General features: G+C 39.7%; 4 protein-coding genes across 5 annotated transcripts in view; 3 read left to right on the plus strand and 1 right to left on the minus strand.

Moving 5' to 3' along the window:
• LOC139631356 (testis-expressed protein 264 homolog) overlaps window positions 1-11420 on the minus strand; it is a 33532-nt gene extending 22112 nt beyond the window's left edge. The window contains exons 1-2 of the mRNA XM_071495555.1: window positions 10988-11420; window positions 5219-5440 (exon numbers count right to left, since the gene is read on the minus strand). Of these exons, the coding sequence (XP_071351656.1) occupies window positions 5219-5440; window positions 10988-11242 (477 nt within the window). The 5' untranslated portion in view covers window positions 11243-11420. The remainder of the gene's footprint in view (window positions 1-5218; window positions 5441-10987) is intronic.
• A 605-nt stretch (window positions 11421-12025) lies between these two features.
• gpx1a (glutathione peroxidase 1a) lies at window positions 12026-13588 on the plus strand. The gene is made up of 2 exons (XM_071495556.1): window positions 12026-12335; window positions 12906-13588. Exons 1-2 carry the CDS (start codon window positions 12111-12113, stop codon window positions 13254-13256), a joined length of 576 nt encoding a protein of 191 aa, XP_071351657.1. The 5' UTR covers window positions 12026-12110; the 3' UTR covers window positions 13257-13588.
• A 749-nt stretch (window positions 13589-14337) lies between these two features.
• On the plus strand, window positions 14338-15693 carry brk1 (BRICK1 subunit of SCAR/WAVE actin nucleating complex). Its single transcript, XM_071495557.1, has 3 exons — window positions 14338-14501; window positions 15024-15106; window positions 15185-15693. Exons 1-3 carry the CDS (start codon window positions 14384-14386, stop codon window positions 15209-15211), a joined length of 228 nt encoding a protein of 75 aa, XP_071351658.1. The 5' UTR covers window positions 14338-14383; the 3' UTR covers window positions 15212-15693.
• Window positions 15694-16854: 1161 nt separating this feature from the next.
• On the plus strand, window positions 16855-26080 carry rbm5 (RNA binding motif protein 5). 2 transcript variants are annotated; one of them, XM_071495553.1, is made up of 25 exons: window positions 16855-17003; window positions 17249-17296; window positions 18278-18458; window positions 18572-18730; window positions 18892-18961; window positions 19398-19471; window positions 20205-20288; window positions 20580-20640; window positions 21044-21109; window positions 21209-21369; window positions 21568-21665; window positions 21874-21961; window positions 22063-22122; window positions 22395-22461; window positions 22772-22872; window positions 22970-23126; window positions 23563-23654; window positions 23752-23931; window positions 24059-24199; window positions 24299-24385; window positions 24559-24744; window positions 24862-24936; window positions 25042-25142; window positions 25269-25398; window positions 25529-26080. In XM_071495553.1, the coding sequence occupies exons 2-25, from the start codon at window positions 17280-17282 to the stop codon at window positions 25652-25654; spliced, it is 2562 nt and encodes an 853-aa protein (XP_071351654.1). In that variant the 5' UTR covers window positions 16855-17003; window positions 17249-17279; the 3' UTR covers window positions 25655-26080. The 2 variants fall into 2 exon arrangements, with proteins under 2 accessions (XP_071351654.1, XP_071351655.1); XM_071495554.1 differs by having other exon boundaries at window positions 16863-17003; window positions 24302-24385.
• Window positions 26081-27455: the final 1375 nt, after the last annotated feature.

Below are 27455 nucleotides of genomic sequence, written 5' to 3' on the forward strand. Positions count from 1 at the left end.
TCACAATGCAAAATGTCATCTTTGCTGTTTTTCTACTTGGAGTGTGCAATGGAACAGATTTATTTATGTATTCATTCATTCATTCATCTATCAATTCATTCATTTTTTTCTTCAAGGAGATTCACGTGTTGGTTGGCTGTGAAACATTTTGCAACAGGGCACTTTCCTTTACTTTGACCAGAAGAGGTCGCCACATTTTTATATAGCAACTTAGAGCTCTGATTTGAGCAATTAACCTTTTTTCGATACAATTGTGTTGAAATCTTCATTGGTTCGTAAAGCTTCACCTTCACTGTAAAGCTTATTGATTTTTAAGAAATTATGATCATTTGGATATGTCGAACTTCACTGAGCCTCAACCAAAACGTATAGCGTGAGTAAATCCTACTATTCTAATGTGCTACTAACTCTACTGTGATGTCTTCAAAATGTAACAGACATTTAATTGAATATTGTATAATTAATTTTTATATGGCTACTAACTGATTTTTATCCCATGTGACAAAACTGGACCTAAGTAAGAATAGTTATTCCCTCATCGCGATCAGTAATGAATGGAGAGAGGGCAGAATTTATAATTAGTTTTATAATTGCATAGGTCTGTAAATCATACTAATATAATAATTATGTTAATATTTATGGCTTATTTCAGTGTTTAGGTACATTTTCTTTACTTGAAGCTTGGATATGCAAGCCTGCATGTTAATTTGGCCACTGTGCATGTGCAGTTTATTGGAAAGTTGGGCTTTTGTGGGTTCAAATAGAAAACAAAGTGTACAACAAAAAGGTCTTTGAGGGTCTAATGTCAATAAGGACGACATATACAGACTGGACACTTTCAAAGAGCAGCTCATGAAAGATAGTACTTTTGTAGACAGAAGAAATGAGAGACTAAAAAAAAAGTCAGTCAGCTAATAAATCATCCTAACATGCATGGTGTGATCTCTCACCAGAATTACAGTTATACTTAACCAAGGCCTCCCATCTAAGTCTTCCAGCATATGACACTGCCTCCATGACTTTGTCCAGCATATAAACCCCACAACCTTTTCTGACCTTTCTGATTGTACATCACAGTTAGTTAAATGTCTGCGTTTTTAACAGGCCCTGCGGACTAGCATCTGTGCTCTGCTTTGCAGCACTCTCGCCTATGCAGACAACGCTAACTGAATTGGGAGAGGCAGCACCTTCTGTCCCAACAATGAGGCTTCATTTTCCACTGTGCTGTGGAACACTTCATGATCACTTCACCGTGCGCGTCAGTCGCTAAAAAAGGCCATTTCCTGGGAACAAAGGAAAACTCACTTTATATTCAGACCAGAACCTCTGCGCTGGCAAGAAATTTCGGTGCCCTCAAGCAAACAAATGTTCCATCGTCTGCCTTTCACAAACCTTTAGATCTCCGTGAATGTCAGCAATATTATCCTCCTACCCCAGTCCCCAATCCAGTCTGAAGGCCTGGCCACCGTGCTCGAATCAAATCTCAAGATGCCAAGGTGTCTGTGATGTAGCCCAACACTAAAAAGCCAAGGCACAGAAGAAAAACACTGGGGCCGATCGATGGTCTGACTAGGCAAATATCAAGCTCGGCCATGGGGCAGCAACTCAAAGTGTCTGACAGACAGAAATCATTGTGCCATGACAAGCCAGGCATGCTAAATGCTGATGAGCTTGTTTGAAAAGGTCTCACCACTTGGGACATTTCAAGTGTCAGCCATCAACAGCATGCTTTATTCACAAAAAGAAAGCCATTGAAAACTGGCTGTGCTTTCAGGCTGTTTCTATTAAACGTGAGCCACCTTTCACTTTAAATATTGTTGTTGAATTACATACACTAATAAAGTATTTATAATGATGTCAAATGCTGCTGTGTTTCATAGTTTATAGATTAAAGTTATATTTATATTGTTTAGAGGGCGTCTGCTTTTCACAGAGAATTAAAATGTGGTTGAAATTCTTTAAGATGCTTCTCTGCAACTCGTGCTTCAACGCCTGTGAGCATTTTGTTTGAACTGACTCTTCACCTGCTTTCATCTCAAACACTTCAGCAGTTTGAGAAATGCTTCACATTCCACTGAAACCTGAACTGCTTTAAGTTCTTCTAACACCTTTTCATACTTACATTTCAACTTTCACAGACACTTTAACTACTTTCAGCTTTAACATTTCAACTCACTTTCCTGCTTAAAATTAAATGACACTCGAACTTCTTTAACTGCTTCAGGTTTCACAGTTATTCCCATTCGAAGACGTTTCAAGGGTTCCAAAGACTAAACGTGTTAAGACATTTTAGCTGGTTCAAATGTTTCGAAAACACGTAAAATTCTGCTCAGAAAGAACAAGAATGTTACATAGTGTTGGTCAGTTTTCAGTGTGCGCTGGCTGCAAACAATATAATGGAGCATGAAATGTGGACAATTGCCTATGGTTCAGATAATAAACGTGGCTGTTTTTAAATGCTTCAACTATTTCACAATGGACAGTTGGTTTACAATACATGTTGGTTGTCACTCTTTAAAAAGTTGCTGTGTAAATGTACTCAGTTATATCATTATAATTCAATTATCTGCTTTATAGTTCAACGCTGCTTCTGGGCGAACACCAGGTAAATGTGCATTCTGGGTAAATAATCTGACGCAACAGAATCAATCTACAGGAGGTAACAAGGCTTTGGATGTTGCAAGAAATGAATTTCAACAAAATTGAGTGTCAAGTGTTGTACAGTGTGGTTTCAGACCGCAGGAGTACTGATGTTCTAAACTGATATTTGAGAATGCACAGCTGTATTTAAATAACTATATAGCTCCTCTTTTAATAACAAAATACCACAACGCAACACCAAATGACTTTGCAAATGCACTGTAGAGTCAGAAGACAGCATTATAGAATTATCCATCCTAGAAGCTACACCCAAAGATGTCACTCAGGTGACTTGAATTTTAAATTAAATGGATTTCCTGACCTCTAAACGTAACCAAATGTTTTGGAATCAATTCTAGCTCTGAGGATTTCATAACTGTAATTAAATTGTGTTGTAAGCCCAAGATCAAAACTCCTATCATTTTTTTTCCCCATCCATTTCATTTTGTGGAGATCAGTTTGAGTTTTTGAGGTATGCAGACAAACAGACAACTTGTATTCTTTTTATTTTGCCTTTTAAGCCTGTCTTCCTCCAGAACATTGATATGAACCCAAAAGTTTATGTGTAGGATTTTTTCCAGTAGTTGCATATCAATAGGCTAATAGCTGGAGGGAAAATAATGGATGAGGATAGAAAGCCACCCACATGATACATTCTCAGCAGAGAATCGGTAAGGCTGTTTGTTGTACTTTTGAATTGGATCACATTATTTTGGGAGATGTTTCCAATATTTCGTACACCCCAACTCTATGGGTGGGGGTGTAGTTTCTAAATATTACAAACTACAGCCTCCCAAATAACTATAAAGCTGAATCAACACCTCTCTAAAACAGTTTCACCAAAACATGAACATTAAGATTTTTATGAAAGGTGTTCTGTCAGAGTTTTCAGAACACTAGACTGCAAAGCAATTTGTACCTAATAAACAGGCAACTGAGTATATGAAAAAATCCTTTATACTTTCGAATTTAAATCTGTGCATCAAAAGTAGAGACCATCAAACTGTAATAGCTATTCTTCTTTTAATCTGACTCAACAAGTGTCTGTATTTATGCTGCAGATTTTAGGTTTTAGGTTTAATAATTCTGTAAAGCAATACTACTTCTCACGCAACAACCACAACCACAACCATGGTCACAAGTGCTGAGACTTCAAACCAGACAGTGAATCATATGTAGCAAGTGTAGAGACAAAGATCAAAGGAAGATTTAATGTTGTTGGTGAAGGAGACTGATGCCCAGTTAGATGACTGTGTAAGCTGACCTTTCAGACAGGCTAAGTGCCACTGGAGCGGAGCCAGGTTTAACAGTGTCCAAGCAGATGGTAGAGCCGGCCAGACAGGACACACAAACACATTCCTCCAGCAGCAGCAGAGTGATTGAGGCGACCTGTGGTGTTGCCACCTGCTTTAGCACACTCCATAATTAAACCATATCTTCAAAACTCCCTGCCCATCACAATGACTCACTTTCCCAGCATCCCTCGAGCAGCACTCAGTGTGATCATTCATCATAAAGTGCTAAAAAGAAGCTCAAAATGTTCTCCTCCTCTGTCCTCTTTTGTCTTCAAGTTCACTCCACGTCTTCCGTCTCCTCTCCAACCATCAATCTCTTCCTGCTGTACTAACCCAATGCACACCTACCTCCCCTCCAGAGGATTAGACATGTTCAGCTTTTCACAAATTAGATTTTAACTTTGTGAAGCCTGAAAACACACTGTATGACTCAGATGTGCATGTGACGATCATGAAGTCAGATATTGATCATTTACTTCCAAGTGTTTGACGTAGCCGCACCAGCAATGATTCATGCTATCACACACACACACACACACACACACACACACACACACACACACACACACACACACACACACACACACACACACACACACACACACACACACACACACACACACACACACTTTCCTGTTTTCCTATCACAAAAATAAGCATACAGGTGGTGGTTCATAACACTTACTTATAACACTTGGTCCTGTTTCCAAGAGGAAATATCATTCAGAAATAATGTTTGCAAAATGTAAAATATATTTTTTTTAAATGGCCAGGACCTGAGTCCGAACAGAAACAGTGGAAGCCCACAGAAAGTGTTTTAATGATGCTTTGTGTGCTGACTCAGTCTGCAGCCAAGACACTGTGTGGGAACGCTGAGGCCCATGGGACACATGTGATGGGCTTGAGATGCTGGCTGTGTGAAGATAATGTTTGCTTCAGTGTGTTGCACAGTGATCACTGCAGATTTCTTTCACGCTTACATCAGTTTACATGTGGCATTTAGTCACTTTTCACACACCTGGGCTTGCACAAACAGATGCATAGAAAACATCTGTCCATGCCTGGGTTATGTGTAGTTTGCACATGTACGCACATTCTCTAAACCACAAATCTATTATATGTATGCACTGCATATACAGTAAATTAGTTATTAGTTACATACAACTTTTGGGTTCTCATTCAAAAACTTCACATTGCACAAATTGTATATATTGACTGTGATGTAAAAAATAAGTCAAGTGATTGAGAGAGGTTCTGCAGCAAAGAATCTAAAAGCATAATACCTTGATGTAGAGCTGCAGCCGTGGGTAGACTCTTCTCACACTCAAGAGAATAGAGATAAACGTTCTGTGGGGGAACGAGGTAGTGACCACGTGTGTGACTTCGGGAAAGGAAAAGACATTAAAGCCAGATGTCTCATAGCGCTTGAGAAGATCCTCGTCGGCCTTGTTTTCTCCTTCACTCAGGATACTGCCGACTGCATAGCGGCACTGCTGTTGAGGCACCTAGGAACAAAAGTTAGGATAAAAAGGAGTTGTAAATAAGAGGGGACGTATAAAAAAAAAAATAGACTAGTTTAGACTGATTGATCAGGTAGAAGAGATGCCCACACTCAATAATCTACCTTTACCTTTTTTACTCATTATAGTGATTTCAAATGTCATACAGAGCCTCCAATGTGGCAACAGCAGCACTGACAGATTAATGCAAAAAATGATTCCACAAAAATCATTAATGTTTGCTCATGCTTGGGGGAAAATGGGGGGAAAATCTCTAAAATGCCACCTGCCATCAACATTTTCAAATACTGGTCTCTAAGGACTGATGGGCCATAAACATAAGGGTGTGCTATGCAAGACAAATTTATAAGTAGTGGATAGCACACATCAAAAATAAAAAACAAACAATTAGATGTTAGCAGGATATCTTCTATGATGTCAGCGAGGTTCCAAAGTTAAAGAGAAGATATACTCATTAATAGGAGCTCTAATTGGAGCATTTGGCAGCGCGGCAATTATTGCTCCTTCTTCCGTTCTGAGCACCTTGGTGCCCATTAAAATATAAGAAATGGGAGACACTTTCTACAAATGAATACCCCTGGGACATTCAAGACTTTCTCCCCACTGCGCAGAGCTGAGCACCACTGAAGGCTCATGGAATAAATAAGCTGGAATGGTCCAATTTGTTCATAAACCTATCAATGTTACGCTTCAAGCACATCCAGTGTGTCCGAGAATCCCCATTTTCTCCTCTGTACCTCAGCACGCGAAGCCAGTGATGGGTAGAACTGTGGGGTTCACTGAGCTCTGCAGACTAAGCTAATTTTTTCAAATACACACACACACACACACACACACACACACACACACACACACACACACACACACACACACACAGATATTGCAAGAATTGTGCAATCTCCATAAATGTATGACCTAAGCTTTGTTTGCCATCAGCAGATGAACAACAGAGCATCATATTTTGAGTATTATTATGAATATAGTGTACATACGAGTCTATTTAAATCTTGGCTGGTAGACTGATGAATGTGAATCGCTTTGTGATGAATTCTGATTATCAGAATCAGTTTTTAAATCAGATTCTATAGAGTAGTCGCTACCTTTACATGACCCTGTGGCCATGACAGATTCATCTTCAGGGTGTGGGCCCTAACAGTTAAGCAAATACCCAATTCATTGTTCAACAGAAGATTAATCAGCAACTCATTTGTCAACTGATAAATAGTTTGAGCCATTTTTAAGCAAGGAGTGCCAACATTTTTTTGGCAGCAACTTTACAACAGTGAGGACTTGCTTTTTGTTTTATTTATTTTTTATTTTTCTAATCACTGTAAACTCAATATCCTTTTTTGGAGTGTTGGTTGGACAAAATGAGGCATATTATATCAACATGTACATTGTTTTCTCACTCCTGTGTGTTGCCACTGTTGTAATGCATGAAGGAACAAACATGCATCGTTAAAATCTGCTGATATTTCAGTGATGAAGGTAGTCAGTATGGTGCCAAAAATACTCAGTGGAGATTATGAAGGTCACGTGGCTTCAATAGGGTCTCACAGAAAGAAGGATGACCTGCATTGATGTCCTCAATCCACAAATAAACATCTACTCACCCCTCCAAATCAATAATGGTGTTTATCACTACAGTCAAAAGCAGAGCGAGGTTTTCAGTGAAGCTGGCCAAACTAAAAGATAAAACATGAAACACTGCAACAATACGAGAGATGGATTTTAAATATCAAGTTAATGGCTTGACTGATCTTATTTTAAGTACCACAAGTACATTTGGGAAACTTTACACATGAGGATATTTTTCGACACTTTGGATGTTTTTGGGGCTCACAGCGGGAAGTCTGAGCCAAGCGGATTTATTAATCATCACAGGACTCCAAGCAGGGAGTCCAGAACAAAGAACCAGTGCCAAAACCACAAGCCTCTGTCCACTATTTTTGTTTTGCTTCTCTGCATTCATCAAGACACAAGTGTGCTATGTTTCTTGTTTCTTCAGTATGCTGACAGCTCATCTGAAGCTAAATTCAACTCAAGGAATCCCTTCTTGTTGTCTTTGAAGCAGATCACCTGAATTGGCTTTAGTGAAGCAACAAGACAGGCAAACTACCTTCAGCAGCATGTTAAGTATTTTATATCCACACGCATAGATTCAGTGAGGCTCATATTTTAAATGTTTTACTATAACTTTCTGAAAGTGTGAGCATCAGTGAAATTTTTCCACGATTTCATCACTCCCTACAGAGACTTTGATTTAGAGTGATACGCATTTCCTGACTGGTCCCTCCCCCAGCTGCTATGCCCTCTGCTTTCATCATGTTGTGACCCAAACATGGGTCCCTGCAGATGATCAGACACATTTGTCATTTCGACACAATTCCACTTGTCATCTGGGTTTTTATCTAGACAATCCCTGTCTCGAGGGCCACAAACCATGACCCTGATTGCATACTTCAAATATCAAGTTTGACAGAAAACCACATGATCTACCCACCTCACCTCCCTCTGACGTTTGTTGGACGCAGAGGAGAAGAAGAGGGGCTGCATGGTAGAGGTGAAGTGAGCACACCAGGTCAGACAAACCCAATGGCTTTGAAACTGCGAAGAGGCTGGTGGAGGGCTTAGTGAGTGGAGCTCAGAAATTTGTGTTGGCCGTTTGAAGGAAGAGACAGAGCTGCTCCTGCCATGTATCCATGGCAACCATCTCAGGACCAACTCAAGTCCTTGTTGAGGTCTTTTGTTTCTCCAGAGGAAGTGATTAAAGGAGGTAAAAGTGAGAAAACGGGGAACAGCGGATGAGTCTAGCCATGCTGACACTTATCCTCTGTCAGCTGCACTTGTGAAATTCTTTCTCACTGCAAATATCAATGAACAGTGTCCCACTATTTATCCACCAAATACCAGTCCTCCTATCTAAAAGCGCTCTGGGGTTCCTGATGCGGGGACTGAATGGCGTCCTGAGGCTCGGACGCTAATGAGCTGAGATCATTACACCAATTATTTTAACTTAGATCAGGACTTGGCTGTGACTGTGAAGAGGAACTAGGACCCACAGTTAGACTAATTGCCGGCTTGGGAAAGAAAGAGGATGAGCATAACAAAAGGATTTGAAGCAGAGCTGGGAGGAGTCCGTCACTGAACTCCGGGTACACTGCATCAGGTTGTTGTGAATCAGGCTATGGCAGGTTCAAGCAGTGCCACTTAAGTCAATACTGTTGGAAGGCAGGTCTTCAGACGCAGAGAATTACTGCGAATATTAGAGCTAAGTCAAGCTGACAGACAGAATATCACAGTATAGTTGACTCAGTACCTCGATACTGATGAATGAAGCTTGGTTCTGACTATTGGGAGTTGCATAAACAATATAATAGTCTAAGGGTATGTGACATGGGAAGAAAGAATCATTAATAATGACCAAGCAAGGTGCTGACTGATCATTTCCTTCCTCATCTAAAGCTGCTGATTTGGAACATTTGTTCTATATATAGGCCAACATATGCACTGCACTTATTTATCTATTATGCCACTGATTAGATTTAATGATTTGCTTAGTCTATTAAATGACCATATTAAATTCCCAGAGCTAACAATCATGCCTTCAGAAAACTAGCCACAAACCAACAATCCAAAACTGAAAAATAAACAGTCTACAAAATAAAGAAAAGCAGCAAATTTTCACATTGGAGAAGCTGGAACCAGATCATATTTGCCAATTTATCTTAATGACTTAAGTGGTTAATGAAATATTAGCATTGTTGCAAACTGGTTTTCTTTTGATGGATTGTGTATTCAATTCATTTCTATTTAGCTCCGACATACATATGTTTGAGCTGAAATGATTAGTCAATTACTAAGTATACCAAGCATATTTGGCACAAATTTCCTTCCTACAGTTTACTTCAGACTGAATGAAGTTCTATCTTTTACTATCACCATGATATTACAATAATTAGATGGTATCTAATTTCATATATGCCCCAACTCTACATTGTATCTAAGTGTAGCTTGAGGTGATCGGTTCACCGTGACAGCCAGCTACATAGTGCTCAACAGTCACCATCAGCTTATGCTGCAGCAGATGCACGTTTCTAAACATCACATCTGTCAGGCCCCTGTTTTCCACAAGTACCTGAACCTCCACACTACTTAACCATTTCAAGGTGCTACTCCTTGTTCCAATCCTTCTTGGTCTGTTTGGCCAGAGCCTATTAAAAAAAGGGCTCATGCTAGACTCACTTTAAAATGTGAGAACCAGCGCCACATGATTTTGGAGACCCCACTGAGTGAGCAGGATTATGTATCAGGAAAACAGATCCAGCAAATATTATTTCCTGCTGCTTATAGACACTAAGGTTTAGGGATGGATGAGTTCACACAGGGAAGAGTTGGTAGTGTGGGAAAACATCTCACCGAGAGATCCAACTTACTAATTGTGTTTTTAGCAGCATTGGTGTGGCAATAAAGAAGAAAACAAAAAGCTGCAGTCAAATTCAAAGAGGTGCTGGAAGCTCCCCCTCTCCAACCATTGATCTTTATTGAACTCCAAAAACACTTGAAATTTATGTAATAAATAACATGAAAGCATACGTTTCATCATCATTTCCACTAGTGGAGTTGATTTTTTATTTCATAATTAGCATTCTTCATTTTATTTCAGTCCGGCATTTTTCCCTACTGACGACTATCACAGCCCCGCTCCTCTCAACTAGATCAACAATGCCAAGATAATTCAGAGTGTCACAAACCTGGATGCTGCTGTGAAAGGCCTAAAGCTAAAAAGACAAGCTGGCCAGTACTGTCAGAGGGTGAATCCAATATAACCAGCCTGAAAAGCTTGATTAATTGATCCATGATTCAAAATACACGAACTAAACACACATACAAACCATGAATCTGACTAAGACTCTCTCGTTAAGGCTAAATTGATTAGCATGGCAGTGTAACACAACAGATGTCATTCAAACAGTGAAGTCAGACTGAAAGTCATTTGAATTCATTTCAATAATGCACTACAAAATTAAGATCAGTGTCACGGAGTTAAATGTTATAGTACTTTTTAACAATTTGTTTATTTATTGTTATTAGTGATATTAGTGAGTGACCATAGTTTACTGCTTTGATTCAACATTTTTTCTCTTTGTGGAAATATACTTTTTTTTTTTTATTCATGGAAAAAGTCCCATAGACCTTAAGTTATGCTCAGGTTTGGGACTACATCTCAGGACCTTAAAGAAACAACTCCAAAATGCACTTGGATAATATTTTACGACGTCTGACTCCACAAAACACCCCATCAGATGTGTTGTGATGATGCTCAAGTTTTGACAAACCTGCCGAGAAGTTCACCTTCAGTCAATCGACTCGTTTTATGAGAATGACACTGTCGCCATCTAGCGGCCGACAACTTCACAACGTTATAAAGTCTGATCCGACCTTTAAGTTAAATTACTGAGAAAAATGCCCGAAAATATATGTTAAAATAAAGTGCAGTTCCAGTGAGGGCGCTGTGTAGTGGATGTTTACCGTTTTAGGGTCGTCATAAAACACTCCGATACACGAAAGCTTTGGTCCGATGCCGTAAGACTCCTTAAAAAGTTGCCCGCAGTGTTTGTACGGCCCCTCTCTGAACTTGTAGGCGAAAGTAATCTTCTTTATGGGAGGAGAGCCGGTCAGCACGACGATGTCTGAGAGAAGTCCCGAGTACAAGATGTAACCAGCTACTGTGAAAAGGCTCAACAACAGGCAGATGCCCGCACACAGACTGACCCAGTCCGGCATGATGGCTTACTGCCGGGCGGAGCTGCACCGTTATTCCGCTGTTTCTGGACACGCCAAGCGAGTTGACATGTTCAAGAAAAGTGTTTGTTGCTTTCAGAGGACACTTGACTGTGTAGTCTTTGACTGAATTTAGATTTGAGTCATTAGACGATGAAGCACCAAAGATTACACACCACTCAGGACTTCCTGGAAGGTACCATTCATGCCGAACAGAGGGGTGGATTTTATTACAAATAAATGGGCTGTAGCAAATTCGTAGAAACAAAAATGTCCATGTCAAACACATTATTATAATTTAGATTTACTGATGAGGTAGATGTTAGTCTATGGGTGTAAATTCAATATACGGATAGGCCATTTGATCGTGCCAACTTTTGTATGGAGTAAGTTATTTTGATACTCAACTTATTGTTTATAACTTACTCTGAATGGTAGTTCAACTTTGTGAACTATAGGATTGACAGTTCAGACACTTCAATATATAAAGCCATAAGAAACAAGTCTAGTGTGAAACATTAATTTGCCGTAGCTATTTGGCTAATAATTAATTCAGCATAGAAATGTGCAGCGCACGTATTTGAGTGTAACTTCCTTCGTGAACTTGCTTTAAATGTGAGTTCAAGAATTGCACAAGTGACCTCTGAGAACATTTTTGTTATTGCACCTTGTGGACATTACAAACAGTAACAGATAAAATTAAATAGTGAAACAGTAAGGTCACATTTCAGCCTTGAGGGCTGTGTTACATCATGTCCCGCCCCATGAATAAGGTGAAGGCTGGACTTGTTTACAGTGGACCGCCTGAACAGAAATAAACTGACTTCCTGAGGTCTAACTTCTCCGTCCAGATCATCTGCAATCCAGGACAATGGCTGGGAATTTGAAAAGGTTTTATGGGCTGACAGCGAAGCTGCTGTCTGGAGAAACCTTCAGCTTCCCTGCACTGCGGGGGAAAGTTGTTCTCATTGAGAATGTGGCGTCTCTCTGAGGAACAACAACCAGGGATTACACTGAGATGAATGAGCTCCACTCTCGTTATTCCGCCGATGGACTCGTTATTCTGGGTGTACCCTGCAATCAGTTTGGTCATCAGGTAAGTCGTGTGTGAATCTAGTAATGTCTGACATACTGTGAGCGTATTATTTATATTTTTACAATATGCCTAGGACTCTGCTCAAATGTAGACCTATTTGTGCTTCTTAATCATTTCAAACTATTACTAATGCGTTAATTGTAAAGTAGCATTTTACTGTTGTATTACTTTATTTGTATTTAGTATAGCTGGAGAAATTGTTAAAAGTTTTAGACTATTTGGCAGTAGCATTCTATAGCCGTAACCTCATATTTTATAATTTGCTTATATGTTTTGCATTTAAAATGGGAAGGGTCAAAATACAATAACTACAGGGTATGGGGAACTGCATATTTCCATCTGAAATGTAGTCAAAATATGCAGTAAAATAAATAAAAATACTCCAAGTAAAACACAATTATCTCCAAATAAAGTACCGGAGGAAATGTACCATTGGCCTCGTTTTGTCATTTTGTACATTTGAATGAAAACCTTGAGTAGCTTTAAAACATCTTGATGGCAGATTGTCCATCTGCTGTACAATGTATTTAATGTTTCTGGTTTTTTTTTTTGTTTGTTTTTTTATAACAGGAGAATTGCAAGAACGATGAAATCCTGAGATCTCTGAAGTATGTCCGTCCAGGGAATGGCTTTGAACCAAAGTTCCAGCTCCTTGAGAAAGTGGATGTGAATGGAAAGGATGCCCACCCCTTGTTTGTCTATCTTAAGGAAAAGCTGCCATTCCCCAGCGATGATACCATGGCTCTCATGACTGATCCAAAGTTCATTATTTGGAGTCCAGTGTGCAGGAACGACGTCTCCTGGAACTTTGAGAAGTTCCTGGTTGGTCCTGATGGAGAGCCCTACAAGCGCTACAGCAGAAGTTTCCTCACCAAAGATCTTGAGGCAGATATTCAAGAGCTACTAAAGAGAGTCAAGTGAAGTGCAGTATGACACACCCTGGGTGGCTGTAAATAATATCAGTTTTGTACAGCCTGGCCAAAAAGAATAATCAGTAGTCACACATCTGTTTTGGGTATTTTATCAGGTTTTCCACTTTCCCTATTAAAATCAGCTGCAGTTCCACTAAGTAGCCTATGTGATATTTACAGTACACTATGGTTGTTCAGCCAGTTTACTGAATGAAGACATTCCTTGAAGCCTTTTTGTGAGGGGAGTTTCTGATGAATGTAAAAGACTGACTCAGCCACTGTGTATAACTTATATCACACATCTTTACTGAGAGAAGAATTAAACATTTCACCTCAAAGAAAGTGCTACTGTCATTTCTGTGAATGCATACAAATAGATCCCTCCGAACATTCTTAAGTGTCTGGAAATCTGTTGTGCTGTTACCAGACATATGTGACATGTCAGGTGTTTGTGTGTGTGTATATGGACAAAACAGTCTTCAAACTTCTTTGCTAACTTGGAGCATTGCCAGGCAGTCATTAAGAGGAATGATTTGACCAGTTTGATTTTATAAATGTAGACTGGACGTGAGCGTGTAACATATATTTTCACATCCTGTAGATGCAAAATAATCATTTAATCATGTGCGTGATTTATACAGTGTGGTATTAAAGACTGACCATCTTGTAAAGTGGTCTTTTACTACGGCCTTTGGCCTTTGACTGTGGCCTTTTACTTTTGGCCCCCACTACAGTCTAAAAGGTCAAAGCCAAATACATGTATGCGACTGACAATGTTACCAACACAAAGTAAAGCTCTCCTGTGAGTTGTTTCTATAGCAAAAATAAATTTTTGGTTACACTAGCCTTTGATGATTTAGGTGGCTGTGGTTACCTTAAATGGATATTTAAGGCAAACTTTATAAACGTTACATGGCATACATATGGTAGGATAGTAGTTAGTGGTCATATAGTAGTTAGTAGTCGTAATACACGAAATGTATTATTTAGAAATTAGTTTGTAATTTGTCTTAACTATCACCAGTTGCTAACTAGAGGAAAAAACAGGAACATTTGGTCCGTGTACGCCATACTTCCTGAATGAACGCAGAGAGCTATCCTTGATTGAACGCTACGCCGGGCTGCGAGTCGTCCAACATGGCTGGCCAGGAAGATCCAGTGCAGAGAGAGATCCACCAAGACTGGGCGAATCGCGAGTATATAGAAGTAATCACGAGCAGTATCAAAAAAATCGCCGACTTCCTCAACTCATTCGGTAAGCCTTTAAAAACAATCTTACGGATAAGATCACCACCAATGTGGATGTTTTGTATAAATGGCTAGCCACTTGAGCTAGCTATCCTGCTGTTGCTAGCACTGGTGTTGATGTTTTCAATGGCCACTCCCAGTTAGCGATTAGCTTTATCGTTAGCTGCGGTTTCGTTATCGTTTTCTCGTACAACTACCTTGGCAGTTTGGTGTAGGGTTTGCTTACGCTTTTGCTTTGCATGGTAAATTGTGTTAGCCGTATAACAAACGTCAAAACATTTGATTAAAAGACCGCTAGATTCGAGTATTGAAACAGCTAGTTTCTTAGCCACTGCTAACGCTAGTCTGCGCTGCTGTCATTAATGTTACACCATCAGCTGCATCGCCAATGATATGTACTGATGTTCTCTCGGGAATAATGTCACTTATCGGCAGTGATGTTGTCCATTGTTATTGGCAGTATGCACAAGCTACACCACATAAACTAATTTGTCATAAACAAATGCTAAATACAACTTATTACCATCAGATATGTCGTGTCGATCCCGTTTGGCCACTCTCAATGAGAAGCTGACGGCATTGGAGAGGAGGATTGAATACATCGAGGCGAGAGTAAGTATAAAGCATCGTAATAAAATTTGTATGTTTCAAAGTGATATAATCATCATATGAATTCGTATCTTATTACAGGTGACAAAAGGAGAGACCTTGACCTAGAACCCATCAATGAAATTCATAGCATCCTAGAGCTACCTGCCCTCCCCTCCACCCTAAATCTTTGGAATAAGTGTGACGGATTCCACCCTACTTTTTTGGGGCCATGTGGACCATTTTTATAATAAATGGCTGAGTTTTGTGTTATTTTATCTCATGATGCATTTGTATAGAATGTGTGGGTTTGTTTTGGGTGTCAGTGATTCAAACATCACCAATTTAACCAAATAACAATAAGCTCCATAAGTATTTGTTTCTAAAAATGTTGTGGAACTCAATTATGGATCTGGTATCAACACAATTTATTGACTATCTGTGTTGTATACAGCATCATTACCACATCAGAGATTTATGAAAGGGGAACATTCTTGTGTGCCATGTTGAACAAGTAATTGTGTAGTCATCTTTATTGAAGACCTGCTTGTACAGTGAACTGTTTGGTGATGTTTCAGGATTTAAATACTGTAATAAATGATAAACAATGACTTTGTTTCATGTCGTAGCTTATCTTTTTTAGATTCAACTTAATTGACAAGAAATGTGGACACGTCCCAGGAAACTGAGTCTAGTTTTCATTAGCTCTTAATACACTCAACAAGGCAGAGAAGTTTCGAGGAAGACACAAATATACTAGACACAGCTAAACAATGATAGGTGAACACTAACACGTTCAGTACCTTATTATGTACAGGCAAAAGGTGCACAGCAAACAGTATACTGTGTTGTACAGGTCAGATTATTACAGGGTTGTGATACACAAAGAAATGGCTTGAATGCTGGGATATAAAGTAAATAATGTAAATAAAAATTGTATGTATAATAGGTTATACATAGCCATAGATTTATGTGAATACTGTACCACATCCAGTCAGACGTAACATTGTCTAAATGTTCTTGCACTTTATCTTACACTGTAATACAGTATTTAGTACAGTTGAATAATATGCCAGAAGTAAGGGGATAATATTTCCAATGTGGAATCTTCACAATCTTTGAAACCATGTGAACATTTTCCCCATCTTGCACAACCAATATGTTAAATCTGTAGATTTCATTTTTATAGCATTGCAAATTATTATGAAAGGGTCAATCAAATTACTTAATATATTACAGTATTCCAATCATATTAACTTGAACGGCAGTCTGATGCACAAGACAGGCTAATTTATGTCTGTACTTAAACATTTTATAATTGTGTTTTGTGAAAATCAGCATAACGTGAAGTAAACCAGCAACCTCTGAACAAACAGCAACCTAATTAAAGTTGCCGAATGAACAATCTATTACCAATTATTTCTGGATTAATACCAAAAGACTTCCAGACAATGCAAATATGGCAAGCTAAGTAGTGCATTACCCAGTAAAATGGCGGAGATCAATTATTTATGTGTTTTGCCCTCAGTGCGGGCTTTCAGGCGGCGCTTCAACCGCAACAATATGTCCCACACATCCATGCTGTGTATGTTCGGTTAGTTTGCTAAGGCAGACAGACAACTATTTGTTTATAGCGAACCTAAGCTTTATCTTTCCGTATTGTCAACATAAACGCAACGGATTGTCAGACCAGAGAAACAGTCCAGGACCAAGTTCTTCCTGTGAGGCAAATTCGGGGCTAAGCTTTACCATTACCCATCATGCACCGGGTTATACACCAATGCATCTTGGGACAAAGAAGGGGCCGTTGTAGTGTTGTGGGAAGTCCTTGACCGTGAGATGAATTTTCTTTCTCACGATTCTACAATTATAATTTTGAAAAACTAATAGTGTGCAACAACACTGTTAACAAACGACACCGGTGAGTTACTGGATATTCAGGTTGGAAATAGAAACATCTTATAGCTTTCATTTGCGTCATTGAATTGGCACAAGTCACGTCTGGTTGCTAACGTTAGACCGGGTCCATGTTATGCGTTACAAACATTTAGTTGTAATCCTTATAATGTGACTGTGGGAGAACTGCTCTTACATGAGATTGTAATTAAATACAATTACGACAAAATTATTGTGTGACCCGGAATTTTTGGCATTTTTGCTTTCTAGAGGTCGTGTGAGTGCGGAGGCAGAGTGAAAAATGGGAGCTGATAAACGGTGAGTTGACGCGTTAAGCCCTGGCGAATTTTACCCTGGTAGGTGTGGCTAACCATAACGACAGTGTTATTTTGATCCAAGTTTAAATATCTGTCATATCCTTAAAGGTAGATAGAGATGGTTGCATTCAAAACACATGACACTTTAACGCTAACCTTCAATAATACCAAATAACACCTTCGAGGTCTAGATGACCTGTGTATTTCTCAAGTCAAGAGTCGTGTGTAAGATGTAACCTAACTTTGTATCACCTTAAGCAATCCTGCCCTAAAATCCAAATCTGATGAAGGGTCTTGGACATATGAAAATTGTCTTTAAATGCCCACCATGCAGGATACTACAGGGAAGTGATATAAATGTCACTATACTTGGGCTTAATGATGGCACCCCCACCCAAAGTCACCGCATTAAACCTGTCTCAACTGAGGACAAAAATGATTTTAATGGATCAGCCTTTGAGATATGTTGGTGTCTGGTGGGACATTTCTTATGAAAATGACTAACTTAATCTTGGAAGCAAAAGTCCAAACAATCTTGAATTAGCATAATATAGGAAAAGTATAGGAGAGCTAGACATAATGCTCTCCATTTTGGGGGAACGTTGAGGGGGGCTTTAATGTATCACTCTCCTGAAATGAGACTGAGAGTACTGACCAACTTAGTAACTATTTTGTCACGCAGTAGAATAGCTTCTCTCTGCCCGCACCACATAAATTGAGAAATCAAGGCTGACTAGACAGGCCTTAAATCCTTATCTTATCTGTGATGATGTTACTTTTCTGGATATATTTTGGAAGTCAATAAAACTTTACTCCTCTACAACAGGAGGAAGATATCAGGTTCAGTTTTGTTTTTATAATATTAATCAAGAAATTGTGTAACTGAGGTTGATGATACAGTCGTATTTTCTTGCATCATATGAGAAGAAACATTCATGGTATGCTGTTGTTTTACTTTTCTTTTACATGTGTTCCTAAATAGGATAAGTCGGACAGAACGCAGCGGGAGATATGGCTCTGACCAGTCCCGTGATGAATCAGAATGGCGCGACAGAAGAGAGAGGGATCAAGAACGTGATCACTACATGCGCCGCTGGGGGGAAGATAGACGTAGTGATCGCTATGAAGGAGGAGATCGTCGAGCATTGAGAGACAGTCCAGAGGTAGTTATTTTAATATTCATTGACTTTATTTGCATTATGATGTATTAGTGAACGTGCTTTGTTGTTTGTTGACATTGATACTGAACTGATGCATTGATTTATTTGTTTTAAAGCACAGAGAAAGGAAACGACGCAACAGTGACAGATCAGAAGATGGTTATCACTCTGATGGCGACTACCCAGATCAGGATTATAGAAGGGAGCCTGGGGAGGAGAAGAAGAGTAAGACCATCATGCTCTGGGGTCTGTCTCCTCATATCACAGAGGAAGATGTAAGTCTTTAGTTTTCTCCTGCAGATATGAAACCCTTTTTTCTTACCTAGTTTGGTTTAATGTGTGTGCACCACATACTCTATAAGATGAAATGCCTTTTTAAAATGGGGCAGGTTTAGAATAATAATTTTAAACTTTTGTCTCTATGTTGTTTTTTTAGATTCGTTTTGCCATTGACCAACTGGAGGGACCCCAGCCAGTGGATGTCAGGCTGATGAAAAAGAAAACAGGTGAGAACCAGCTAGACGGCGGACCCCAACCCCAGTGTTTCCCCCAGTGTTTGACCCATAGGGCCAGTCTGCTTCCATTCAGACCCATTTTCCCATAGCAGCTAGGAGAGAATTGTATCACGTTACTAAAAAGGGGTTTAAAATGTTGATTAAAGACTTTTCATTTCAGTTCAGTATGGATCTTTTTAAGGTAAGTAACAGCTGCAATACTAGTTTTTAAGAAAGGCAATTGGCAGACGCACACTTTGTTGTTGAGTGTGGTTCAAAAAGTGATATTCAGCAGGATTTCTTGCTATGGTAAAACCCCTAAGGAGTGTGGCCCATTGTGTACCAAAAAGGGCCTGGGTCGTGAAGCAGTTTGTGGAAGAGTTTGAATAATATGCCCATGGACTCTTAACTAACACGCCTCCCGTCTATATTTGAATGCTGTCTCTAGGTATAAGCCGTGGTTTCGCCTTCGTGGACTTTTATCACTTGCAAGATGCTACCCGATGGATGGAGACCAATCAGGTTGCTTCACAATCGCCAAGTCTAGTTTTAATCTTGGGGATCTGGAAAAATAACCCAAAAGGCAACCAAAGTGCATTGAATAAGTGTAACCTGTATTGATCTACTTGAAAAAAAAAATGGATTGTGTGTTACAGAACAAAACAATTTATATATATTAATAGAGATGATTATGTTCATGGTTTATGTTTTATTAATTATTTTGTTACTTTACTGTAAAAGGCAGTAGCATCAAAGCTGCAGATTTGAGTCATATTGTGAGTCAGCTGTCACCTCCTTTAGGAATCCGCATTTAAGATAATGAACACATTATCGTTTTCTTACCGATAGAGGCATTATCAATGATATTCCAGAGTTGAATGTAACCTCAGACTATTCTTTTCCAAGCCCACCCCTCAGTAGATGGGGGATTTTTTTTTTTGTTTGTTTGTTTTAGAAAGTCACTCTTTTAACATTTTTGTGGGAAGCCAATACATGTTTTTTAAAACAGTCAAAAATGTCCGTTAGGGTCACATTCTACACTCTGCTCCAGCTTGGTCTGGGCACTCGGGTCCCAAACACCAAAAGAACCCTCCATACATCATGCTCACATATACATCATGTGCCTGTCTTTAACACAAAGGCTATCTGTTGGGGGGTCCCTGTTCCCCTTTTCTCCCTTCCAACACTGCTTGCTCTGTTGATGAGATTAATGCTCGCCATGAACACTTGAGTGATTTTTGTCCTCCTCTTTCAGAAACGTCTGACCATCCAAGGCAAAAGCGTGGACATGCACTACAGTCACCCAAGGAACAAGTACGAGGACTGGCTCTGCAACACTGTAAGTTAACAATCAGTCTTGGTTTCACAGTCGCATTATCCAAACAGTGCTACTGCAGAACATAACACACACACACACATGCACACACAAGTTAGGTCTTTAAATTACAATTGTTGCAGTCCTGTCAGCTAATTTTTTAGTACACCTACATTTGGATAAGAGGTAAAGGTTAGGTTGTGTCTCGGGTAAGTATGGTATGCTGCACCAATATAGACTGCCTGTTCTCTGAGGCAGCACTGTTAAGGGCTTTAGTAGGTGTATAATAAAAATGATGTGAACGGTTACTTGCAGTGTGGCCTGTACAATTTCCGGAGGAGGCTGAAGTGCTTCAGGTGTGGAGCAGCCAAAGCTGGTAAGTAGTTAAATCAACAAAAGGCCACTGACAGCAGACATCTGGGCTGCCTGAAGCAGCAGCCCTGGGATGCAACGCAAAGTTTGTGTTTTTGGAGTTGTAGAGGCCTAGTAAAACAAATGATATGGCTACTAAGTGTTGTCACTCACACAGATGTAAGCAAAGTGCGTAGATGGAGAAACAGCATGCATTTTTCCTTCCTACCTGACAATAACACAAAATGGGGACCAAACACTATACATAGTAGTTTATGAGTTAGCCTATCGGATATTGTGAACACTGACTAATTTTTAGCACAGGTTTTTGACACTTATCACTTAAAACCTCATTTCCAGTTCTCTGGTTACACCGTTCTGAAGGTAATGTTAATGCACCTCTTACTTCTCTGTCATTCTCTCAACAGAAAGTGAAACTAGCAGTAATACTGGAGTCTCTGAAACTCAACCCAGTGGAGACTTCTATGGCGACAGTAAGGACTACTATTTTATAGCTGTAATATTCTACTTTGGAATGAGAAAACCCGATTTATGAAAGGTGGTTCTAAAGTATGGACTTTTGTTCTCCGCAGCAATCATCCTGAGAAATATTGCTCCCATGACCACCGTGGAAGCCATCATGACAGCCCTGGCACCATATGCTAATCTTTCATCTAACAACATTCGCCTCATCAAGGACAAGCAGACAGGCCAGAACAGAGGCTTTGCCTTTGTACAGCTGTCCTCTCCTCTGGTAAAGCTTTCTTTAAGATCTACATGTGAACATTGTCACAATATTCTGTAAAGAAGCATTGTAATTTACTGTTATAACAACAAACCACTTACCAGTGGCTTCCATTTAGCTTTTCTACTCATATCATTCCTTAGTCTTACATTTTTCTCCTGGATGAACTCGTCACCTCATTGATATCTGCATTTCTCCTTTTCACAGGAGGCCTCTCAGCTGCTAACAATCTTACAGGGACTGCAGCCTCCTCTAAAACTAGATGGAAAAACAATTGGGGTGGACTACGCTAAGAGTGCTAGAAAGTAAGTATTACAATAGTGTACTATGTGCCCTGGTTTTTTGCGATAGATACAAAGATTGACCAGAAGTGTCCTTTAACTTTTAATTTCTTTGGCAAATCTTGTGTTCTTCCCCCAAATTGCATAATTTTATCCACAATAAGGAGCAGGGAGACTCAGCCACACTCAAATTAAAGGTGGAAATAAACTTCTTGACATTTGCCTGTTTTAGGGACCTCTTACTACCAGACGGGAATCGCGTCAGTGCCTTCTCTGTGGCCAGCACAGCCATTGCTGCAGCTCAGTGGTCCTCAAGTCAGGTAGGCCCATGTACTCTCAACATCACATTATTTATCCTCTCCCAATGATGTCGATGTCACATAATCCTAATGCTCCCTTTACTTCTTTTCGGCCACAACAGAGCTCAGAGGGAATGTCGGAGTACAGCTACTTGCAAGAAGGCTACACTCCAATGTCACAGGTTAGTAGAAAAAGAAACACTGTACCAATCTGATATATTTTCATTTGTTTGATTCAGACCTGCAGATATTAAAATACGACCATTATATCACTGATGACAGCACTTAAAAGATAAGACATGAGGTTGTACGTGTATTTCATAGAAACTTTTAGAAAATCCGGCCACAATGGCAATTATCTATATCTCCATTGGGTACAAGTTTTGATGAGGAAGTCTCACACCCAAGCTCAAAAACAAACCGTTATATTTTAATGTATTCCTTTTTTCAATAGGAGTACCAGACGTACTACCAGCAAGGAGCAGGAGCCAGCACCTCACAGGGAAACGGAATTCTAGGAGGTAGGAGATGACTAATGACCACTTAATATTAGTACTGGAATATTAGTGTTGGACAAATAAAAAAATAAATAAAATGTAGTCCTTTCAGTGTGTTTTAGTGATGTCAAGCAGCTGAGATCACAAGCTGTTCTAACATTTGTTTATACTAAGGCTGTAGGAACAATAAACAGTGAGATAAACCCTGCTTAAAGCATCAACAAACACGGAGATCTCTGCTAGATTCTGAACAATGTAATAATTTGACTCTGTTTGCATACTGATGTTGAATATTGGGAAAATTGTTCACAGAGCTTTACATTTCCAATTTTAGCTGCCCCTGGTGTAAAGATTGTTCCAACTGCAGCTGGAGTAGTGATCTCACAGAGTGCACAAGTCTACCAACCCCATATAATTGGTCAGCCTGCTGTTCAGGTAACACGTGATTTTGTTAACTCTGTAATTATACTATAGTACCATTGTTAAAATGCATGGTCTAACAGTCTCAAAACAACAATTATGCTTATTGCAGGCACTGCCACTTGCTCAGCAACTGGAGGCAAAACCCCAGACAGGACATCTCCCAGGCATTGAAGCTGCGGCTATGCCAGTTGCCCCTGTAGCTGCTGCCACTGTTACCGCGGCCAGTACATTAATAGCCTCTGGACAGACAGCTGACACCAACACTGGTATGAGCACACAGTATCCCTTAAAACCTGTTCTGTGTAACTGTGATGTGCATAATCCTCCCGAGGTCACTGTCATGTGCATTGTACTAAAGCGTTCCCCTGGGTGCAGCTTGAAATTGTGAGACAGTTCGGTTCTAGTTCAAGAGTCATATGCAAGTCTAAATTTACAAATAAGATGGGCGTTGCTAGTCTTGTATTACTTTTTATTGTTGTTGAAGGTTAGCTGCTGAATGCTCATCAGAACAAGAGGTGCCTGCTTGTAGAATGACTTCAGAAGGGAAGCTTAATTAAAATTAGAGTTGGGACCCCTCATTGATTATGAAAATTATACTGATATCAATAAATAAATGGTATTCTTAGTTAAAACTATTTTAAACTCGACCCAAAGACGTTTTCTACAGCCTTTGTTAATGATGTAATGTTGTACAATTGACAGCTGTCCCTGATACATCCACCTATCAGTATGATGAGTCCTCTGGCTACTATTATGATCCTCAAACTGGCCTCTACTATGACCCAAACACACATGTAAGTAACACCGCCACTTGGTTCTTGTCTTGTTAGTGACAGTTACAGGAGTTTATGTTGCTTGGATTATGTACATTGTTGTTTCATTCTGTTTCAGTATTACTACAACTCTCAGACCCAGCAGTACCTGTACTGGGACAGTGAGAAGCAGACATACGTACCTGCCCCAGCGGACACAAATGCTGGACAAAATGACAACGCAACAGCAACAGGAAACAAAGAACCAAAAGAGGGCAAGGAGAAAAAGGAAAAGCCCAAAAGCAAGACTGCTCAGCAGGTATTGTCATAAATCATATTTCAGCACATATTGTCTGTTATGCACATGCTACTTTAACTTTTATGTAGTCTTGTATTTTCTATTTTTAAGTTTTAAAGTCATATTCAAATCTATGTGATACTTTTAGATTGCTAAAGACATGGAACGGTGGGCTAAGAGCCTCAACAAGCAGAAAGAGAACTTTAAGAGTAGCTTTCAGCCTATTAGTCAAGAAGAGAGGAAGGAGGCAGCAGCTGCTGACGCTGGCTTCACACTGTTTGAAAAGAAGGTAATCCATATCTGAAAATGTTCTGAGACTGCATGTGTATACCTTAGACGTAAATGGATGGATTGAGGCATTTCTCTCTTTTTTTTTTCTTTTTTTTAGCAGGCAGGAGCTCTGGACAGACTCATGCCAGAGATGCCAAGGGGCCCTGAGGAGGAGCCCCCAACCAGCTCTGTCAGTACTTCAAGGGTGAGTGTTTTCCGCATCCCTGATTCTGGGGGGCTGAACTTTTATCTTGCAGGGTTATAACAATTACTGTCAATGCCATTTTAGTTTCATAGAAAATATATGTGCTCAGTTATATTCCGGTGGTATTTATTTCAATATTTACACGTGTCTTTGTTTATCTGTTGTGTGGCTAGTGTGGCCTTGTCGCAGCCTACAGTGGAGACAGTGACCCTGAAGAGGGGATAGCAGAGGTTGATGGTGGTGACATGAGCCAGGACAAGCTGACCGACTGGAAAAAGTTGGCCTGCTTGTTGTGTCGGAGACAGTTTCCCAATAAAGAGAGTCTAATTCGACATCAGCAACTCTCTGATCTCCACAAGGTAACATCATGCATATTGTCCTCAGACCTAATAGTGGAAGTCCAAAGTGTCAGTCAGGAAAACCATAAGGCCCCTTTGATTCCCTGAGGTATTAATCTTTTCTCTGGTCCTTCCCAGAAAAACCTGGAGGTTCTGCGCAGATCCAAAATGAGCGAAGCAGAGCTGGAAGAGTTGGAGAGGAGAGAGACTGAGGTTCGGCTCAATACAGAATCACCGAGCTGTTAGTGTGTCATGTTGTTCCTCTTTCAAGGTGACTGATTTTAAAATTCAAAATGTTTTTATTGTTCTTGTGAAAAGATGAAATATAGAGACAGAGCAGCTGAGAGGAGAGAAAAATATGGCATCCCTGAACCCCCGGCACCTAAAAAGAAGAAATTTAGCCAACCAGCACCAGCCGTGTAAGCACCTTTGTTGTTCAAGTACTGATTTGTGTAACATGCTGTTTTTCAATCCTTATATGGCTCAACTCGTTCATTTTGTGTATTTATAGTAATGTTTGAGTATTTCCCTTTTTTCCTTTGCAGTAACTATGAACAGCCCACTAAGGATGGTCTTAACAGTGACAATATTGGGAACAAAATGCTGCAAGCCATGGGCTGGAAGGAGGGGAAAGGACTTGGTCGCAACCAGCAGGGCATCACTACACCTATTGAGGTATTCACAAACATTACCTGGTGGTGTCAGTGTGTATCTAGTACCAATCAGCATCAATAACTGTGTATCTCTAAAAAAAATTAAAATAAAAATAAAAAACAGTACTGAAGTTTGTGGTTTCCCTCCTCAGGCACAGTTGAGAACAAAAGGAGCTGGACTTGGCACTAAAGGCACCAACTACACTCTCTCTCCTTCAGACACGTACAAAGACGCAGTCCGCAAAGCCATGTTCGCTCGTTTCACTGAATTGGAATGAACCATGAGTCTCAAGCTCAGATGATTTATCTGATAATTGATTTACCTGCAGATGATTTGCTCCTGTTTTTGAAGAGGAGCTCCACCATGTCTGCATTAACAAAGATGAAGGAATTGGCATGGAAGCAAAAGATAGGTTCTCCTTCAATGATTTCACTCCATATATGATCCATGATGATAACACCTCTTGCCATAAACTAAACCATAGAAAGAATCTGTAATGGAGGCACATTAAGATAGTGAATGATATAATTTATAAGTTGTACATATGCACAGTAAATATACTTCCCTAGTTTACAGATTTCTTTTGTAATTCTTCTGTGGTAATGCCTTTTTTGTCTCGCCATGTTAAAAAGATTGTACAGTTTATACAAAGTCCTTTGTTTTTGTTTTGTTTGTACATGAAATAAATTACATAGGAGAGTAATGGTGGTGTTGGATTAATCAATTCTTTTTAAAGCATTCTTACCCTGAAGGGGTAGAACCCTATTGTTTTTGCATTGGTTTTATTATTATTATTATTATCATCATCATTATAAGTCATCTGCCATGGCTCAAAGTGCCATGAGCTGGAAGGAATCAGCCAGAACTATGAAACTGGTAGATTAAAGTGGTTTGTAGGTACAACCAGTATTTCCAAATCATATTTGACTCACGATGTTATGATGCAATATTTGGAGAAACATCTGTTAGTCTCTGTATTAAACTACTGCTGTAGCAATGTTGCCTCTGGGAATCTGGAGCTGGATTGCCAACATTTTGAAAATCAAATCTAAAAAACAAGTGAGACATGCAACTAAATCTAAAGTATGGTAAAGTGCATTGTGGACCATGGGGACAGCTAATGATATGAACCACATACTTGAAGCCTGCAGGACTTCTCAATTTGTAGACATTCCCTACTTCTGCAAATAGTTTCAATACTCGTGATTATTCTTGACATGAAAGTATAGTTGTCCAGATCAATGTACATGTTTAAATGAATCATAGAAACCCGTAATCTTTATCAATAATGGATAAAGAACAAGTTTTAACACAAATACGAAAAGTATTTGTACCTTGAGCTTTATGTCTCCTCTATCTGACCTGCATGAGCCCTCATATATTCACAGCTGAAACCTGCAGCATTTTAGGAATGTACTATTATAGAAGAAAGCCTGTCAGTGTCCTCATCTTGCAGTTTTCATGACTTTTAATGGAAAAGTTGTATGTCCGTGTACATGTCTTCTGAGCTATCCAGTGGTAATTTTACACTGTTGTACTGAGCTTGTCTGTCCACTAGAGGACCCAGAGTTAAATGTGCTGACTGGTGTCCACCCTGCTGAGGCGTCAACAAGACACCAAATGTTTCCCAGCTCCAGCAGTTCAGTTGTTGACCTTACACTCCCATCTTCCTGTGAAGGTGACACAAAAAATGTATTTCTCTGGTGAGATGAGTCATTATAGAAAAATGGAGTGATAGTTTCTGCATGTTTTAGCACAAACAGTCTAGATCCAGCTATTAGTGACCCATCTTGTATTTGGCCTGGCCTTTTCCAGGCTCTTTCCTGCCTGATGGGCTTTCATCTTGTTGGAGCTTTCACTCTTGTCACGGTGCGATGTAATACACGTCGAGGTGATGTTGGTTTTCTTAGCAGGGTGGTGGACTGTGTACCCAGAATGACAAATAACAGTGCCCTGCCTTTATACATAGTGAGAGTGTGACAGAACCACAGAGTTCTGTTTCAGAGAAACAGGGTTTCCACAAGTGTCTTATTGCATTGCTTTATTTAACAGGTATTCCTTGATATGCCAGTTTTCTA

The sequence above is a fragment of the Trachinotus anak genome, unplaced genomic scaffold, assembly GCF_046630095.1.
Source record: "Trachinotus anak isolate AG129_WGS33_773 ecotype Australia unplaced genomic scaffold, CSIRO_AGI_Tana_v1 ptg000013l, whole genome shotgun sequence".
Taxonomy (NCBI): domain Eukaryota; kingdom Metazoa; phylum Chordata; class Actinopteri; order Carangiformes; family Carangidae; genus Trachinotus; species Trachinotus anak.